At 44.9% G+C, this 20,581-nt stretch overlaps 2 protein-coding genes across 3 annotated transcripts; both read right to left on the bottom strand.

The window, feature by feature from the left end:
• Positions 1-289: 289 nt before the first annotated feature.
• Positions 290-7,298, bottom strand: tor4aa (torsin family 4, member Aa). The gene is made up of 3 exons (XM_086152667.1): positions 7,169-7,298; positions 3,226-3,654; positions 290-1,450 (listed from the first exon to the last, which is right to left on the bottom strand). Exons 2-3 carry the CDS (start codon positions 3,652-3,654, stop codon positions 614-616), a joined length of 1,266 nt encoding a protein of 421 aa, XP_086008793.1. The 5' UTR covers positions 7,169-7,298; the 3' UTR covers positions 290-613.
• Positions 7,299-8,844: 1,546 nt separating this feature from the next.
• brap (BRCA1 associated protein) lies at positions 8,845-20,202 on the bottom strand. Of its 2 annotated transcripts, none has more exons than XM_086152665.1 (13): positions 19,809-20,202; positions 18,825-18,986; positions 16,165-16,363; positions 15,682-15,871; positions 15,495-15,608; positions 15,262-15,410; positions 14,218-14,293; positions 13,998-14,136; positions 12,633-12,742; positions 12,465-12,554; positions 12,200-12,303; positions 11,358-11,497; positions 8,845-9,673 (listed from the first exon to the last, which is right to left on the bottom strand). In XM_086152665.1, exons 1-13 carry the CDS (start codon positions 19,885-19,887, stop codon positions 9,459-9,461), a joined length of 1,767 nt encoding a protein of 588 aa, XP_086008791.1. In that variant the 5' UTR covers positions 19,888-20,202; the 3' UTR covers positions 8,845-9,458. The 2 variants fall into 2 exon arrangements, with proteins under 2 accessions (XP_086008791.1, XP_086008792.1); XM_086152666.1 differs by having other exon boundaries at positions 16,165-16,360.
• Between the last annotated feature and the right edge of the window lie 379 nt (positions 20,203-20,581).

The following is a 20,581-nucleotide window of genomic DNA, read 5'->3' as shown; positions in this document are numbered from 1 at the left end:
GCCTCCGGGACGCTGCAACCCGACCGGCTGTTGACTCATCCAAAGGTTGGGATTATCCCCGTCCACGTCGCGGAAAAGCCTCTCTGACGCGCGGGCGAAAATTCCTTTCCGTGAAGTGGAATTTGCCTCGCGGAGTTTCGCTTTGCCGAGAAAACGCCGTCGGAAAGCCGACTTCTTTAAAAAATGTCATGAAACTGGTACAGAGGTAGTTGTACCGTCGTTGTGTCAAGAAAAAGAAATTCAAGAAAAAGGAGAGGAGCCGGTAAGAGGAGAAATCACAGAAAAAGAGTCGTTCCACAAAAACCATGTTTGATCGAACGCCATAAAACAGCTCAGGTTGGAAGTGGAGCATAAAGAAGTGACGGGATCAGCCGTTATCTGTGACCGAAATGTCCAGAAATCAGGGCGATATTTGGAGCGAATCGGGGTGAGATCGTCCGAATATTTTCCCCGTGGGTTCTGAAGCCTTTTTAGAAAGGCTTAAATTTACAGGACGGGATTCGGCAACATGTTTCCGTGGACACCGGGCTCGGCGGCGCTCGGTTCAAGGTTAGAAATCCTCAGCGTTTCTTCACGGCGGTGAGCGAGGCTTCGTCCGGCTTCGTCCGGCGCCTCACAGCAGGTTGACTTTGGCCACCACCTGCTTGCAGCCTTTGCGCGCGTACAGCCGCCCCCCGACGGGCGGGTAGTAATCCACGTCCCCCGCCAGCCGCTCCACGCTGGTACGGTCCGGGTAGAAGCCCTCGCGGCTCATCTCGTCCAGGAAACACTGCATGACGTGGCTCTTCTCCAGGAGGCCCAGCAGCAGCAGGTCGGCCTCGGCCCACAGCGGGTGTCGGCGCTCCAGGGCGGCGCGCAGCAGCGGCGTCACCTCCCCGGCCAGGTCGGCGTGGCGACCGGCGGCGGAGGAGTTGCGCAGCACGTGGCGGGCGATGTGCTCGTGGCCCAGGTCGCTGAGGAACAGGTAGATGGCGTTCAGGTACTCGTTGGAGCGCTTGGAGCGCACCAGCGCGCTCAGCGCGTCCAGCATCTGGTCGGGCATGCGTTCGGCCTCGTCGAACAGGAACAGCGGGATCTTCTCCTCCTCCTCGGCGCGCTCCGCCACGCCGGCCACGGCGGCGGAGAGGTTCCCGGCGCAGCGCGGCGCGTCGGCCTCCGGCGGGCAGCGGTGCAGGACGTAGTACTGCAGCACCAGCGGGTCCCCGACCACCGAGCGGAAGTGAGCCGCCAAGAGGCGTCCCAGGTGGCTCTTCCCCACGCCGCCGGGCCCGTGCAGCGACATCACCAGCGGCTTGTTGTGGACGTAGGTGGACAGGTAGTCCCTGAGGCGCGACAGCAGGGCCTCCACCGCCCCCTGCTGGCCGAAAACCTCCCTCCGCAAGGTCTTTTCCAGACCCTCCAGGTCGTACCTGAGCACGTGGTCGTCCAGGTTCTCGATGGCGTTGTACACCTGGAAGAGACAACCGAAGCGTCTCACCAACGGCCGCAAGACGAAGCCGCCGCCGCAGGAGGCGCTAGCGCTCCAACGTATCTTTAGCATCTTTAGCGATCGTTCGCTCCCTTGTGTAAATTCCCCGTAAGACGAGGGGAAAAATTAAAGCGGAGTTTCCGAGTCTCAGTGTGCGAACGCGCAAACAAACTCACGGGCTTTCCATCTCGCGGCGTTGTAGCGTAGCGGCGTCGGCCGTGTCGTCACGTTTCACCAGATCTGTGACGCCGACACCGCGTTCACGTTTAGCTACTATTTCCTCCTTCAGATCCACTTCCTAACACTGTGAACACGAGCACTTTTAACCTTTTTAGGAGCCATAATGAGGACGAATGAGAGTCATAGTAGCAGAAGACGTCGATGAAGGATGTAAACGACGCGATGTCAAACGTTCGCACCATCCTGACGAACAAAGATGAGCTAAAAAAGGCCGATGTGGCGAACGGGGCTAACGAAGCTCACGAAACAAACATGTCAAGTCTTAGCAGAAGTAGAAAAGTGAGCTTGGATGAATGAAAGCCAGCTTACCGGAGATAGCTTTAGCAGATAGCGTTAGCAGATAGCGTTAGCGAGGGTCTTTTCTTACTTTTGCTGATTTAGTGAAGGAAACGTTGAGCACAAGAAGCGATAGAACACCAGAAAGAGTCGTAATGAATGTTATCTTTAATTCCTTTCTCTACTTTTGGCCACAAATAAAGCCATGAAAAGGCTTCAAAAGAATGCAGTATGTTTTGAGAACCGATCCGTGGGGTTTACATTGATTTCATTGTCAAGGAACGGATTAAATCCGTCAGCCGAGGTTCGACCGTTCATTGCAAAATATGCGAAAATACAGCTAAAGTGAAAGTGAGTCTGATTTCAAGGCGATAAACGTGCCGGAGTGGAGAAGGAGGCCGGTTTAAATGACTTTCCCCCGGGGCGGCGGCATTGGCCACGCCGGCCCTGGTCGAATTCCAAGCAACTGGATCGGACAAGACGAAACACGCAGAGAAAACAACCGCAGCCTTCGTTCGTGGAACGACGGTCACAACTGAACCCCGTCGTTTCCAGAAAAAAAAAAACAGTGCAGGTCGGAAACGCTCCGATCAGGTGTCACGGCTCAACAAGTCGTTCTCAAAGAAACAGTTTCTGTGAAATAACGGTTCTCTTTCCAAAAAAAACAACCCTGACTTTTGTATCAAATGACCTCAGAAAAGGGAGAAACGATTGCGGCATTTAGCGGGATATTATCGCCGTTAGAATCTATTAAATTCAGATAAGATCAAATTAGCAGGAATAGAAGAAACTGTGGAAAACTCCCCCAAAAAGTTACCCCCCCCCCCCCCCCCCCCCTCCAATCTGCTGTGTATTTGGAAGAAATGTGAAAGCAATTAGAAAGAAGCTTCTTGGAAAAAGTTAAGATGAAATGAATTTTAGAGCTGTTTGGAAAGAGCCGAAAAGCAAACAAAAAAATTACTGTTAATGCGCAGGAAATCTGAAAGCAAGCAAAAAAAATGGGATAAAATGACAGGAACTGCTTGAAATTGCCAAAAAAATAACCCCCCCAAAGAGAAAATGTGGAAAATTTGCTCCAAATTAGGCAAAAGCAATGGGCTCAGAGCCGTCATACAACAACTTTACGGGAAAACATATCAGCTGTTAGCACCTAGCCGTTAGCACCTAGCCGTTAGCACGTAGCCGTTAGCACGACCGCCTCTGCGAACGAGACGGTTTGCGGGACGGTCCGACCGGAGTACCTGCAGGAAGACGATGGCGCAGAGCAGGTAGAGGCAGTTCTTGACCCGGCTTCCGTCCGGCGGCGGCGGCGGCGCCCGGCGGCGTCTGTCGCTGGGAAACAGCACCCGGCGCCGCCGCCTCCTCTTCCTCTTCTGCGGGGCGGCGGCGGAGAAGCCGGACGCCTGTCTGTCGAAGGTGAAGATCTTGGGGCCGGTCCTCAGCGGCGCCCCCGCCAACCCTCCGCCCAGAGTCGTCTCCAGACGCCGCTTCTTCAAGGCCTGGTACTTCTGCTTGATCCGGACCACCGCGCGAAGCGACGAGGAGCAGCTGTAGAGGTCCGGGGTCCAGGCGGGTTCGCCGCCGCCGCCGCCGAGGCTCCGCCCCGCGGCGCCCTCCTCCGCCTCCTCCTCCGAGTGCGAGGACGACGAGCTGCCGTCGCGGGCGCTCATCTGTGAGGAAACATCAAGACGTCTCACCCGGAGATCCATCCAACATCCAGGATTATTAGGCTCAATGTCAACTCGCTTTTAAAGAATTTGGTGATTTACTCATTTCAACATGCTAAGCCATGAATTACATTCAAAATTCATATGAATTTCATGTTTGTAACAAACACCACATCCAAAGAGTGCTTGATTAATTTATACATTCTCCTGAAAGGATTTCAATCTGCAATTCATGAACGTACCATCGATTAATCTCTAACTCATTTCCATTCACACAACTGAAAGAAGCCCTTTGTGTTTCAAATATGAATCCAACTCGAGTGAAATAGTTTCCTTAGTCAATTGATTCAAGATTTATTTCAAGACTAAATTGTAAAATTAGCCAAAAGTCACTTGAAAGGATTTCAATCTGGAATTGGTGAACGTACCATTGATTAATCTCTTATTAATTTCAGATAAAGTCAATCGATTCAAGATTAATTTGTAAAATTAGCCAAAACATCATTTGAAAGGATTTTAAACTGGAATTGGTGAACGTACCATCGATCAATCTCCCATTAATTTCAGATGAAATCAATCGATTCAAGATTTATTTCAATATTCATTTGTTAAATTAGCCAAAAATCACTTGAAAGGATTTTAAACTGGAATCAATTAATTTATGATTAATTCAATTTTTTGGGGGGGAAATACCGTGACTTAGAGGTCGTTCATGACATTAAATATCAATTTAAGGATAAATTCAAAGCCTCCCACTTGATAATAATTCATAATTTGAACTGTCCAATATATTTAAAAGGCTTGCAAACAAGACATACAAATAATCCTTGATTAGATTCACCAGACAGGATTTTACACAAACTCCTGCAGGTCAGACGTCGGACGGCAGCGACGGGGGAAGAAATGTTTAGAATTATAAACCGATTTGGAAAAAGCAGTGGTACATTTCTGACCTAAACCACGTTCCAATAAGTGAAACTGTTTTTACTTTCAAGACTTTTTTTTTTGTCTCCGGCCCTCGACCTGCTCGACCTGAAGCTCCACTCGTCTCAAAGGAACCAGTTCGAAAAAAAAACAAAACAGAAAGAAAAAGGAGGCCTGTCGTTTTTTGTTTTTAAATAAAACAACAAAGACGGGATGGAGTGGTAAAGTGGAAACTGGGCTCGTCCACCTGATACCTGGAATCATTCAGTCACCCTGCATTCATACGTTCATTCTTCTCAGTCCATCACATCAGATGCAAACCATTCACTCACTCACTCACACGTCAGATTGCTGATTCAACTATTCATTCATTCACATATTCAACCATTCACTCATTCATTCACACGTCATATAGCAGATTCAAGCATTCATTCACTCATTCATTCACATGCAATATCTCGCATTCAAGCATTCATTCACACATCAAATAGCGGATTCAACTATTCACTTATTCATCCATATCTCATACAGAGATTAATAGTAATTCACTCATTCATCGACTTTATAGCACATTCAACCGTTCACTCATTCATTCACATGTCATATATCGAATTCAATTATTCATTCATTCATTCAAATGTCATATCACACATTCAACTATTTATTCATTCACGTGTCATATAGTGCATTCAATCATTCACTCATTCATTCATATGCAGAGACACAAGCTCATTCACTCATTCATATCCCATTCAACCATTCATTCACACGTTAATATCTCACATTCAACCGTTCATTCACTCATTCATTCACACGTCATTAAGTGGATTCAACTATTCGGTCATTCACAGGTAATATCACGCAGTCAACTATTCACTCATTCATTCCTATCTCATACAGAGATATACAGTCATTCACTCATTCATTGGATTCATAGCACATTCAACCGTTCATTCATTCACTCATATCTCACATTCAACTATTCATTCACTCATTATATCGCATTAAACTATTCATTCATTCATTCAAAGGCCATATCACACGTTCAACCATTCACTCATTCACACATCATATCGCGCATTCAACTATTCATTCATTCATATTTCATATAGAAAACACAGTAATTCACTCATTCATCATACATTCTTTATAGCACATTAAACCATTCAGTCACTCATTCATACCTCATAGAGAAACATACAGTAATTCACTAACACCTCATACAGATACACACTCATTCATTCATAGTCTTTATAGCACATTCAGCCATTCATTCATTCAATCACACATTCAACCATTCATTTAAGGGTCATATAGTGATAATTCACTCACTCACAGGTTCTATGAAGACATACAATCACTCATTCAACTGTTCACAGGTCACGCAGTGATGATTCACTCATTAGTTCGCACTTCATACGTGATATAGAGACAAAAAATAATCATTCACAGGTCATACCGTCATTCACTCATTCATTCACCTGCCAGAAAGATTCCTGTGAATGCTTTTAAAGACAAGACAAAATATAAACTGCCTGGCATGATATAGTTATGGTTAAATCTACTTTAATCATGAGTTTACATCTCACTCAGACTTTCAGCTTCACACACACACACACACACACTCTGCAGTGTTCAAACCTTATCCGATCACAAAGAAGCGCTGAAGTGGGTCGAAGAGAAAACAAAAAGAAACTTGAAGTCTGAAAAATGGAAGGAATGGAGGAAGCGGCGGTTGTCACGGTGACTAACATCCGCATTGCATAAATATTTGCTTCCTTCATTCAGGCCGCGGTAAAACACTCTCGCCGCTGTTGACATTTCATCAGCGGGAAAAAAAAAAAAAAAAAAAAAAGGCTTTTATTGTGAAATTCTCTTGCTTCAACTTCCTGCTGTACTTCCTGTTTGAGCTCTACCTTCAGCGTGCCAGCTTGACACCTGTTTGTTTTATGACGAGCTCAGACGCCGCTTGGGTCAAAAAGGTCACACACCTAAAATACCCCAAATACTTTTTTAAAAAGCTACACACCTAAAAAAAAAAATGACAACCCTGTCTTAATAGTATTCGCAGTACCTGCGAATACTATTAAGTATTTAATAGTATGTACTTTGTACATAGTACTTATAGTACAATAGTACATAGTACAATAGTACTTTGTACCTGCTGGTACAAAGTACCAGCAGGTACCACCTGTTTCATGCAGGAGGAGGAAACTATTTCACTCGAGTTGGATTCATATTTGAAACACAAAGGGCTTCTTTCAGTTGTGTGAATGGAAGGCGAGCCGACACACACACACACACACACACACACACACACACACACACACACATACACACACGGTGGTTAATAATTGACCCCGCTCGGATTTCCGTCTGTGTTGCGATGTTGGGAAAGCAGATGAAGCTCCACCTCCGCTCCAGCCGGACAAAAGAAGAAGGAAAGGGGAAGCAGGGTGGCCTGCAGAGACCCGCGACTGGGTTGCATTCCAGACAGAAGTGAAAGGAGTAGAAGATAAGGAGGCATCACCGCTAGAAGAAACCACCAGCTTCTCCCTTCTTCTCAGCAGGAACCCCAGCAGGGTGGACTCACCTCTGCTGCTGCTGCTGCTGCTGCTGCCGCCGCCTCCTGCAGAGCTCCGTCCTCAGTCCATCGTCTCTGGACGTGAAAAGAGAAGAAGAAGATCGAGAGCTCCTGATCTTCTCCTGGCTCCTCCTCCTCTTCTTCTCTCTCTCTCTTGCTCGCTCTCTCCTCCCGGAGCTGAGAGGCAGATATTTCGAGGCTTACCGGCGGCAGGGAACACCTGGGAGACAAAAGCCCCATGTGTAAATGTGCTTAATCTTTATTTCGGATGTACTTGTATGATATTATTTCATTTAACGTGATCAATTATCCATTTCATAATTATAATTGTGTTTCTAATTGTTAACATAATTACTAACATAGTTGTGGGTGTGTGTTTAGATATATTTACATTGTGCAATATAGTGTATTCTTCATTTATAATGTATTATTTATTCAACATTATTTATTGTCATTATCGTGATAAATCCATTCATGTTGATAATAGTATTTATAGCTGCGTATATTTAAAACAATATTTGCAATAGCATCTGATAATAGGAAAGGTGTACAAGACAGTGGTGAGACCAGCGATGATGTTTGGACTAGAAACTGTTCCAATGACCAAAAGACAGCAGGCAGAACTAGAGGTTGCAGAGATGAAGATGTTGAGGTTCTCTTTGGGAGTGACCAGGATGGAGAGGATCAGGAATGAGTCCATCAGAGGAACGGCACATGTTAGATGTTTTGGAGAGAAGGTCAGAGAAGCCAGACTGAGATGGTTGGGTCATGGACAGAGGAGGGATAGAGACTATATTGGTAGACGGATGCTGGAATTGGAGCTGCCAGGCAAGAGGTCTGGAGGAAGACCAAAGAGAAGATTTATGGACGTAGTGAGAGAAGATATGAAGGTAGTTGGAGTGAGAGAGGAGGATCCAGAGAATAGGGTGAGATGGAGAAGGTTGACTCGCTGTGGCGACACCTGAAGGGAAAAGACCAAATAGAAGGAGATTCACAATAACATCTAATTCTGGAGTATTGGGGCGGAAAGTGATCAGAGAACCTTTGAAAAACATAAACGAATGAATCAATCAATTAATAATCAATTCATTCATGTATCACACTGACGTAGAACTGGATAATGAATGGACTGCTAAACTATAAAATTGTTGAAAATATATATATGTGTCCAATATGTGTTTTAAATGTGTAGTTTTTTTAATATGAGCAAATAAAAGAATCAAACTAGAGAAAAATGAAAATCTATGAATTAAAACAACTTGAAAACATGAACACATGATTTTATATATTAGTTAAAATAACAATTACTATATAATAATTTATAATAAATACATTTATTTTCTTGAATACATACATAAAACAAAAAAACAGTCCATAAAAACAAAAAAGTTAAAATAATTTTCCCTGAAATGTTGCAAAAGGGCAAAAAACTTGTGCTGTTACCTTTTTTTCCCCCCAAAATATCGATTAAATTTGAAACCCACTCAACAACCACAGCAGAATAAAAACACACATGAATGGATGATAAATCGTCCAGATAAAGTGAATGAAACGTTACCTGTTACAACAGGATTGTCATCCAGACACCCTTGGAGGGCAGAAGGCGGCGTCCCAGCGGCGCCCGGAGGCAGCAGCGTCCGTCCACAGCCTTCTGTTTACAAACCAAACAAAACAACCACCAGCCCTGAACCGGCAGACGCCGCTGGGATCGGTTTTATTTTCAAAATTCAAAAGATCCGGAGCAAAGAATGAAATTACATTTGCTACATTTCTCCTATTAAATCTGTTCTTAACGCGACACATTTGCTTTCTTTTATTTCGATAGAAATGTCGAAGTTTCCGGGCAGGTTTTTCTTTGGTCGGTCTGATCTTTTTCCTGATTTGCTTGAAAAATAAAAGGATATAAAATGAGCAAGTAATGATTTGACAGTAATGAAGGGAACGACATCAAATGTGGGAAATGATTGAACCGCGGCGTCTTAACGTGTAAAGACCTCACTCCATTTTTCAGTCCAGTTTGTCTTTATTTCCTGATAAATGAAAAGGGAAAGGCCGCCGCCGTGTTCCTGATCGAAAAAAACCCTGTCTTCTGCGTCCCGAGTCTTGTTTTCGTCCTCAAAAAAACAAACAAACACACGTTTCATTATTTTCACAAGAGCAAAGCGAGGGGAAAAAAAGCACGTTTTCCTCCTCGCCTCCTCCTTCTAAAAAAGGAAGAAAAGGATCATTGGGATCAATAAATATGGCGTCGCCTCTCCTATCTGGAGTCGGGGTTCCTGGCGACGAGTCCGGGGAAAATCTACTTCCTCTTCCTGCCGCGGCCCCTCCTTCCTCTCCCGGCGGCCTGGTCGGCGTCGGCGTCGGCGTTGGCGGCGGCGATGTTGATCTGGCCCTCCTGGATCTCGCTGCGGGCCTCCGGCGGGAGGTGCTGGATCTGCTGCTGCGTCTCCAGGTAGAACATCACGTCCCGCAGCTGCTCCTGCAGCTCGGCGATGGTCTCGTCCTTGCGCTCGCCTGCGGGGGGGGGATCGGGGTTACCACGGCGACCCAAAGAGGCCAACGGTCACTTTAGTGCTAAATGTGAGGAAAAAACTAGAAAAAAATGATTTGTAAAATGTAAACGTTTGAACGGGAGCAGCTCCCATGTTTATAAACAGAACTTGATAAACACAGATACTAATAAGGAAAGATACTTTGATTCGCTGCAGGGTCAGGCAACCACCAGGGGGTGGACGGCGTGTTTCTACGTGCCACGTCCGAACCTCGGAAGCTACCAGAAACAGCCCTTCCGACATTTCGCTTTTGGCATTTTTTCCCCTCGGCCTTTTCTTTATCATAAACACACGAGTCTGTTGAAGTATCATGACCAACAGTGACTGAGGGCTGTTTTCAACTTCCTGTGTGTATAAACCTAGATAACACACACACACACACACACACAGCTGTGTGGAGATAAACATCTGGACTGCTTCTGCGGATAAGCGAGGGAGATGAGCGTAAACGCTGAACAGGAAGTGTGAGCGGCTGATGGAAGACAGTACTCTCTGCCTCAACAAAACAAACTGATGTTAAAAGAAATACAAATATATATAAACACACAAATACATACATGTATCAGAAAAAAAAGACCAACACATATATATATATATATATAAACACACACATACACAAACATAACCCATATGTATACATATCTGTATACATATATGTATATATATCCTTATATATGTAAATATATAGATATATACATATAGATAGATATATATTATATATACACACACAGACACATACACACATATCTACATATGAATATATATACATATACATATTTATACACACACACATACATACATATACTGTATATATACATACACACACACACTATATATGCATATACACTCACATGTATACATAAAAACATACACACGCGCACGCACACACACACATATATATATATTAAGTCTGAAGATCTGCGGGATATAAAGGAATAAACAAGATATGGGAAAAAAATAAAGTGACCAGAAATGGAATTAAAATCGCTGTCAAAACACTTCATTTCCTGCCTTTTTATGATTAAAACATTTCTTTATATTTTTTTAGGCCTCTTTTTACATGTAATTTTCCGTTTCTAAAAAAAATATTCACAATCAATTAATTAACTGTGATTAATTGTTCACCAATCACTCAATTATTTGATTAATGAATTCAAAATATTGTGTAAAAAGAGACTAAGAAGACTAAATACGAGAGATTTCATTTTTAAAGTCTCAGAAACACTTTTTTTCATTTGATCAAGTAATGAATTGAAGTCTAACTGTGAAAATGTCAAGCGGGAAGTTAAAGGACAAATAAATCGACAAATAACAAACGATGAAGCCTCATAAAAATAAAAAGGGGCGTTGTGGGTTTTAAAAATGAGGTGGGTGAAGGAAAGGTCGGAATAGCTCCAAAGAAATGGAGAAAAACATCTTTTTAAATAAATCCAACTGCCTTTCAGTGTAACTTATAAACCCTGCTTGTTGTTATGCAGTGCTGGACATAATGGATGTCAGTGGAAGCCGTGCAACAGCGCCCCCTAGTGGAGGATCTGACAAGGAGCTGAGAACAGTGCAGTGTGTCTGTGTGTGTGTGTGTGTCTGTGTGTGTGTGTGTGTGTGTGTGTGTGTGTGTGTGTGTGTGTGTGTGTGTATGTGCCCACCGCTCTCCTTGCCAAGGCGTTCCTCGTCAGACAGCCGTGCTTGAAGCGTCGCCTGATTGGCTCTCAGGCAGCGATTCATTTCCTGCTCCTCCTTCAGCTCCTGGCTCAGCTTGACCACCCGGCTGTTCAGCTGCGTGCACCTGGACACACACACACACACACACACACACACACACACACACACACACACGATTCTACTGATTAAATGGTAATCACAAAATATTATGGCTATCAGACTTTTTAATTCCTCTTCCATCAGCCGCAGGGAATCTTCAAATCTTTGTACTTTAAGACCTTAAAACACTTGATAGCCTTAACCTTGACAATTAATATTTTATTGTATTTCTTATTCTCCCTCCTTCCTACAATTATCTATTATTGTTATGTTTTTGGTTGAAACTCTGGCACAACAATTTCCTTGGGGATAAATAAAGTTGTTCTCATCTCATCTCTCTCACTATGCATATACTACTACTACCACTAATGATGATAATAATAATAATACTAATAATAAAATGGATTTTGTTGAACAATAGTGATTTCCAGGCTTGGATCATTTATCATATGATAATAAATGGGTCAATAACAATAATAGTGATATTTTAGTGGTGAGATTTACTGCAGTAAACTGGTGCATTTGTTCTGAAAGTGACCATATGAGCATTTTGCTACACATTATAAATGTGTTGAGCCTCATAAATGAAAATACGTGCTTGCGTACGTATTTTCATTTATCTTTTTTTTTGATTTCTGAGCTCATTTTCTGGCTCCGGCTGTTTTCGCGTGTCTCTGCGCTGAAAGCGGACGAGTAATACTTGAAGTATTTTCCCCGGAGGACGCACTTCTTCTCTGTGCCCTGCTTGTCTTTGGATATTTCCGCCAGCCGGCGCTCCAGGTTGTCGCAGCGCTCCAGCGTCTCCTTGAACTTGGACTTCATGTTGTTGATCTGAGGGACGCAAAGACAACACGGAAAGGAAACTGACGCAAGAGTGGAATGTTTTCTATCATGAATTAATTTCTGTAAAAACAAGTGGCTTGTTGCCTGACACAAATGCACAGGATATTTTTCCCGCTCAAAGTTCACGCTCAGCGCGGTAGCTAGCTCACCTCCTCGGCCGTTTCCTTCTCCAGGTGGACGATCTTGTTCTCCCAGTAGATCCTCTGGGACTCCAGCTGGCTGGTCAGCAGGTAGGAGTACTGTGGGACGGACGGACGGACGGACGGCGGGGTCAGAAACCACACGACGGACGGCCTGGCAGCCGCGGAGACGCCTACCTCCAGCTGCAGGGCGTCGATCTTCTCCGCCTGGCAGGTGTCGCCCTCACACTCGAACTGGACCATCTTCCCGTCCGTCTTACTGGCCACCAGGCGGTGCACGTAGTTATCTACACACACACACACACACACACACACACACAACAATTCTACAATAAGCTTTGAACTGGACCGCTTCAACAAATTACTACTACAACGTCATAGTACTAATGCCACAACTTCTACCCCTACTGGTTATACTACTACTACAAACAAGAATACTTCTACTACTACTACTACTACTTCTAGTAACAGCAACATCATCCATGATACTACTTCCACTAACACTAAAAGTAATAACAATACTTCTACAATTGCTACCGGTACGTATTTATGGATTTATGGATTTAATTAAAAGTAAAACAAAGTGTTTGTGTGTAAATATTGCATGTTATACCTGCAGCCTATATATGTACACATACATTTATTTAGTTATCTTCCGCCAGTGCGGCTTCTAGTGAAGTGTGGAAAGTACAGTACTACTGCTAGTAACTTTAACTAGATCTACTACTAATAGCAACAATGCCACAACTTCTAGCTCTACTGGATATACTAAGAATAAGAACAACTTTATTTATCCCGATGGAAATTGTTGTGCCAGTTTCAAGTAAAACATAACAACAATAAATAATAGTAGGAAGGAGGGAGAATAAGAAATACAAATAAAACTATTAAGTGTCAAAGTCAAGGCTATAAAGTGTTTTAAGGTCTTAAAAAGTACAAAGATTTGAATACTACTATTACTTCTGCAAACAATAATACTTATACTATGACTATGTAAATGAACAATTACGGCTTAGAATAATAGCAGTGATACTTATTTTAATAATAGGACAAGTAATAATGATGTTATGGTCGTCATGATGTCCTGCGGCTGCAGTCGAGGTAAATGTTTTGTTTTTCAAACTAAAATTAATTCCCCAGCTACCATAATAACACAATGAGTCGGTTTGGTTTCTAGTTTTAATGCAGTAAGGATGTTTTTTTTTCTTCCATGTTTCGCTTTTGGCTGCCAAATATATTTTTCTCTTACTTTTTAAGAATTTTAGGCAACTTCCTGTTGACTCCTACAGAAACAGCCCACATCTTGTTAGCTTCTAGAAGGCACAGGTCTCTTACCATCTGGTGAATTCTTTTTTTTTCTTGCCGATTTATTGAAAATGTTCAAGTCATTTCCAGCTCATTCCGACATTTTTAGCCTTCCTTCCTTGTTTTTAGCTCATTTTCGTCTCATTTTTCAAAGTGAGAGGCTGGTGGGACCCTTTCTTTCTGGCTACTTGGACATTTTTGCGCCCCCTCTTTGGCGAGGCGTTGGCGTTGGCGTACCTCCGGCGTAATCCCAGACGCGGTGGTTGGTGAGCTGCATGGCGTAGGTGTGCTGGGTTTCCTCAAAGTGCTTGTAGGCATGCCGGCTGACGTAGCGGCCGCAGCCGATGTGTCCGCAGATCAGGCAGATCCACAGGTTCTTCGGGCAGGACGACGGAAATTTGAAAAAAAATAAATAAGAAAAATAAAGCAAGCGACGCTACGACGGAGCGGCGGTTACCTCCTGCACGCCGCACTCGAAACACTTGTTCTCCTCAACGGGCTCCGGCGTTTGACAGTAGCGACACACTGGACACCTGGAACACACACACACACACACACACACACATACATACACACACACACACACACACACACAAGCTGTTGTCACCTTTTGTCAGCTGGCAAAGTCGGGGAACAAAAAGAAACACGTCCAAACAAAATGAAGCCGGGAGAAACGACCAGCCGCACCCAGGGACGGAGCGGGGTCAACCAAGAGGTCATGTGACCTTTAGAGGAATAACACACACACACACACACACACACACGCACACGCACGCACGCACGCACGCACGCACGCACGCACACACGCACACACGCACGCACGCACGCACGCACGCACGCACGCACGCACACAGATGGTTGGAAGATTAAAACTCAGCAATCGTGAAATAATGTTTTGGATTCATTTCTAAATGAAATGACGACAAGTTACAATTTTTTAAGATGTTTATATTGTAGAGCCAGATGTTTAAATATGACATAAATAAGGTTTCTATGTGTTTTATTGAATATACATTTGGTTATTTGTTTATTACTTGTGAAATCTCAATGAGTTGTTTCTTTGATGATCTTTTTGTGTCATTTTAAAAGGAAGTTTTGGCCATTTCTTCTTTTTTCTGATTTTCCGTTTATTCATTACTCTATTCATGTTTATCTCTAGATTAATTTGGGAAAATCTGTTGGTTTTTTTTTTAACACAACTGAGTGTCTTTTTGCTTTTGTAATATTCAGAAAACAACAAAACGTACTTACAATGAACTTTACAAGCGCCGGCATTGTTTCCGGACCTTTTTTTTTTTCACACCCCTCCACACTTTTGGTCTCGACTACTGATATCAAGAAAGTTCAGTTGAAGCGGAAGCAAAAATAAAGACGTATTGCGACGACCCCGCTTTGAAATATAAATGTAGAAATGGGCCCTCGGTGAGCTCCGGCCAGCAGGGGGAGCCGGTGAGAATCGAAAAGGAGACGACGGCGAGTTTGTGGCGGCGGCGCAACTCACGAGGCGTCTTCCCAGCGCTGCAGGCACTGGCTGTGGAAGCTGTGGTTGCACAGCGTGGTCAGGATGCCGTTGACCGACTCGTCCATCCGCTCCAGGCACACGGTGCACTTGGGCAGCTCCGTCAGCTCCATGACCGGCAGGCTGGCGCCCTGAGGGAAACGCGTTCGACCCGTTTGCCAAATCGACACGTGCGTTCACGATCGCGAGCGCTCGCCGAGACCGTCCGCACTCACGTGCTCAGACTTTATGACCTCGGCTCGCTCCACGTAGACCAGCTGGCAGACGGCCTCCTCGATGGAGTTGAAGCGGCGGCCGTTGCACGCCGTGTAGAAGCTGTCGGCGTCCGCCTGAACAGGAAGAGGACGGCCGTCAGCGACGCGTCGGCAAACGCGCGAACAAGGCGGACGGCGAGGACTCCACCTGCGTGCTGAACTTGATCAGGACCATGTACTGGTTGGGCGTGGAGTCCCGGATGATCTTCATGTGCTCCATCACGTCGTTGAACGGCGCCATCAGTTTCATGAGGTCGTGGCTGGTCATGGTCGCCGGGACGGTCAGGATGCACACCATGGCGCTCCGCCGGACGTCCTCCGTCAGCGACGTCATTTTGCTTGCGACCAGAAGAAGCTAGCGTTAGCACTTAGCACTAGCGTCGAAGCTCAGTCCATGTTTTAGATTCAAGGGATTTAATGGAAAGTCTTGTGAAGTGAGGCTTCATAACAGAAGCATTTTATTGAGCAAAGCCCTCGGTTCCCTCAAGATCTCCTCAAAGTAAGTAACCAGGAGACCTTGTGAAAGCACAACACAGTATGTCCACTCAGTCATGGAGTCCAGTCATGAGACAGAAACCTTCACGTAGGAAAATTTGGGGGCGAAATCTCAACACGGGTTTACGTTTCTCACTTGGTCTTGTAGAGGTGCATGATGCCGTGGATGATCTCCACGGACGGATTCCCGCTGAAGAAGGAGATCTGCTCCGGCAGCTGTTTGGACGGCGAGTCCGGGGTCGAGGCGGTCGCCGCGCTGCCGTCGGCCTCCGTCCTCATTGCCAGAGCGTCGCCCCTCGGGGCGCCGCCGGGCTCTTGGCCTCCACCTTTGTCTGCTGGATGTCACACATTCTGATGTTGTCCTTTCATTGCAGTGGTCACTCAATAGCACTTATAAATACGCCTGGCTTCATGTAGTGTGGTTCCACATATCCTTGCAGCTATGGAGTTAGCAGCAGTGACGGTAGTGGGGTGGTCTGCAGTGGGGACGGCAAATACTGGCTTCTTCTTCTTCTTCTTCTCCTCCTTTTGGCCACAGCAAATCCACCGTCTCCATCTGACCCTATTCTCTGGATCCTCCTCTCTCACACCAACTACCTTCATATCTTCTCTCACGACGTCCATAAATCTTCTCTTTGGTCTTCCTCCAGACCTCTTGCCTGGCAGCTCCAATTCCAGCATCCCTCCTCTGTCCATGACCCAACCATCTCAGTCTGGCTTCTCTGACCTTCTCTCCAAAACATCTAACATGTGCTGTTCCATCCTTGTCACTCCCAAAGAGAACATTAGTATTTTCATCTCTGCCGCCTGTCTTTTGGTCATTGGAACAGTTTCTAGTCCATACAGCATCTGTGGTCCACCACTGTCTTGTACACCTTTCCTTTCATTCTGGCCGGTAGTTTTCTATCTCTTTGTACCCCTGACACTTTTCTCCACCCACCCCAACCTGTGAACCTGTCTCTTCACCTCAGGCTGACGTCATCTGTCAGCCTGTCCATCACCATTGCGAACAAGAAGGGGCTCAGAGCTGATCCCTGATGGAGTCCCACCTCCACCCTGAACTTCTCTGTTACCCCTACAGCACACCGTACCAGTGTCTCACGGCAAGCATACATGTCCTGCACCAGTCTAACATACTTCTCTGCCACTCCAGACTTCCTCATACAATACCAGAGCTCCTCTCTTGGCACCCTGTCATATGCCTTTTCTAGGTCTACAAAAACACAATGCAGCTCCCTCTGGCCTTCTCTGTACTTTTCTATTAGCATTCTCAACGCAAATACTGCATCTGTAGTACTCTTCCTAGGTATGAAGCCATACTGCTGTTCACAAATGCTGACTTCTGCTCTCAGTCTGGTTTCCACTACTCTTTCCCATAACTTCATTGTATGGCTCATCAACTTTATCCCTCTATAGTTGCCACAATTCTGCACATCCCCTTTATTCTTAAAAATAGGCACCATCACACTTTGTCTCCGTTCTTCAGGCATCTCCTCACTCTCTAAGATCCTGATGAAATACCTAGTCAGAAACTCTACCGCTGCCTCTCCTAGACACTTCCACACCACAGCTATACCTCCACTGCCTTTCAACTTTTCATCCTCTTCAATGCCTTCCTCACTTCACTTTTACTAATTTGTGCTACTTTGTGGTCTACAATAGTCACCTCTTCTACCCTTGCCTCTCTTTCATTTTCCACATTCATCAGCTCTTCAAAGTACTCTTTCCATCTTCCCTTCACTCTTCTAGCATCTGTCAATACTTTCCCTCTCTGTCCTTAATCACCCGGACCTGTTGTACATCCTTTCCATCTTTATCTGTTTCGCCAACCTGTATAGATCATTCTCACCCTCCTTACTATCCAACCGAGCATACAAGTCATCATACGCCCTTTGTTTTGCCTTTGCTACCTCTATCTTTACCTTTCGCCGCATCTCCCTGAACTCCTGTCTGTTCTCTTCAGTCCTCTCAGTATCCCACTTCTTCTTTGCTAACCGCTTTCTCTGTATACACTCCTGCACTTCCTCATTCCACCACCAACATGCTGTCTGGCTACACTCTCACCTACAACTACTTTGCAGTCACTGATCTCTTTCAGGTTACCTCGTCTATACAAGATGTAGTCTACCTGCGTGCTCCTACCTCCGCTCTTATAAGTTACCCTATGTTCCTGTCTTTTCTGGAAAAAGGTGTTCACTACAGCCATTTCCATCCTTTTTGCAAAATCTACCACCATCTGTCCCTCTGCATTCCTATCCTGGATACCAAATCTGCCCATCACTTCTTCATCCCCTCTATTGCCTTCCCCAACATGTCCATTGAAGTCTGCACCAATGACCACTCTCTCATTTCTGGGAATATTCTGCATCACTTCATCCAACTCATTCCAGAACTTCTCCTTCTCTTCAGATTCACATCCCACCTGTGGTTCATAGCCACTAACAACACTGAGCATCACACCTTCAATTTATCCAGGCTGTGGACCGGCTCAGGGAGACACCGGCCCGGGCTGGCTTGGGGAGACAAGGGACGGCGAATACTGTCAACATATTAAAAAGGAAATAATGTCCGAATGGGCAAACAAGGACAAATGCCACAAAAAAAAAGGTGGGACTTTGAAAAGAAATGTTTTTAATGACGGTTAACAAACAAGCAACAAGACATTGCTCGAAGGTTACTGAGTGACGTAGCATAACATCAGAAGGACCAGCAGATGACCGGGCGCCTCCAGATCCTCCCTCCAAACCTATTACTTTCAAACTACTTTGACTAAATGGTCCGGTTTTGTCGGTGTACCTGCGCTGTGCTCGAAAGTCTCGATGACCATGTCCCCCATGGCCCGGCTGCCGATGTGCTGGTGCAGCACGGCGGTCCTCTCCAGCTCCGTCTTCCCGCTCAGGGCCAGCTTGGCCAAACCCAGGGATATGTCCCGCAGGTCATCCTCGGACATACCTTCAACTGCACACAGAAAACACACACAGGCAGAGTTTTTAAACCCGGCGATACTGCAGGAAACTGCACCAAGAGGAGTGAAAAGAGGCTTTCACCAGCACAATATTAGCTTCATAATAATAATAATAATAATAGTAATGAGCTCAGGCTCAATGAGGGGAAACTAACCCTAATCAGCAAAAACGTTAGTACCTCTCACAACAATAGCACTTTCAACTTGCAAAATACATATTTTATTGCCTGTTTATATATTGTATAGTAATTTTAGTGCCTATCTGTATACTTTACATATATTGTCTATTTTGTACAGTTTTATATTTGTATTGTCTTCCCAGGACTACAGATGGAAATTAGCTATGAGCTACAATCTGGTACAAACATCTCTGCCTCGGTGCTTAATGTAATTGTACACTGTCCTAATAAACTTCTAAACAAACAAACCAACGAGCAGGTCTTATCACATGGCAGGCGAGAAATGACCTGACATTTAAAAAATATGGTTAAAAATACACAATGTGGAAAATGAGTCCCTTAAACGTTAAACATCTCATCGAGGCAATTGAAGTGTTTCTGTTTTGATTTTCTTGTAGATTCTCCAGTGAACTTTTTGGTGCGCTCTTTCGCAATTTTAAAAGTGAACTTAAAAAGCCTCTGCAATGAGAAGATAACAATTAAAGTATCAAAGTATTCTGAAAACACAAATCTGTGCCAGGCTTTTACGCGCAAACAAGTGGCTTCCCTGCGTCGTCACGGCTAACTAGCTTCCTTGCTAACACGGTTAGCAGTGACTAAACATTCGCATTTTCTCCCCCGCCCGGATAAACTCACCAGCTGAGTACTGAAAGCCCTTGGGGGAGGGCGACTGGTCGGCGAGCTCCAGGCGGATGACCACCAGCGACACGCTCATGTGGGTTCTTTTGGTCGAAACGCTACTTTTTATTTTATTATTACTGGAGCAAGAGAGGCTAGCCCCGCCGGCTAGCAGGCTAACGTGCTAACCTAGCAAGAGTGGCTAAAAACAAGACGAGTGGCAGTGATGTCACACGGCGGCAGTAGGTTCGTCATACCGGTTTGATCTCAACCGGTAACGACCGCTGACATTAAATGCGTCTATATTCCTGATTTTCATAGTTCAAACAACAGCTACTTTCTCTGGCAACAAAGCATCAGTGACAGCTGTTTGCAGCTGCTGCTGCTCCTCCTCCTTCTTCTTCGAGTCTCCGGGTGGTGGACACAGGGCGCGCTGCTGCCCCCTAGCGGACGGGAGTGGAACCGCGCCCTGCTTGTTGGAGCTACTTACTACTAGCAGAAAAAGGCAAACGTGCAAATTGAAAGAAGCAAAACATAAAGTTGCTCATTCAAATGAACTCGAAAAACCTCTTCAATCGTGCCCTCATTCAATCAGCTGTTCTGTTTAAATGCATCATCTACAACAACTCTTAATGGGTGACCCACTACTTTCATTTTAAGGTTCCTTTTCATCTTCAAGTGCTTTTTCTTGTTTTTGTAAAGGTGATCTTATTCTAAGTCACAATTTCTGGCTTCTCTGGAAGTAATTTCTCGATATTTTGACACATTTCAAAATGCAGTTTCTTGGAAAA

The sequence above is a fragment of the Fistularia commersonii genome, chromosome 9, assembly GCF_037954325.1.
Source record: "Fistularia commersonii isolate RoL2024-O1a breed Wild chromosome 9, RoL_Fcom_v1.0, whole genome shotgun sequence".
In the NCBI taxonomy this organism is placed as follows: Eukaryota; Metazoa; Chordata; class Actinopteri; order Syngnathiformes; family Fistulariidae; genus Fistularia; species Fistularia commersonii.
The sequence above is the reverse complement of the archived record's forward strand: the minus strand, read 5'-3'. Positions and strand labels throughout refer to the sequence as shown.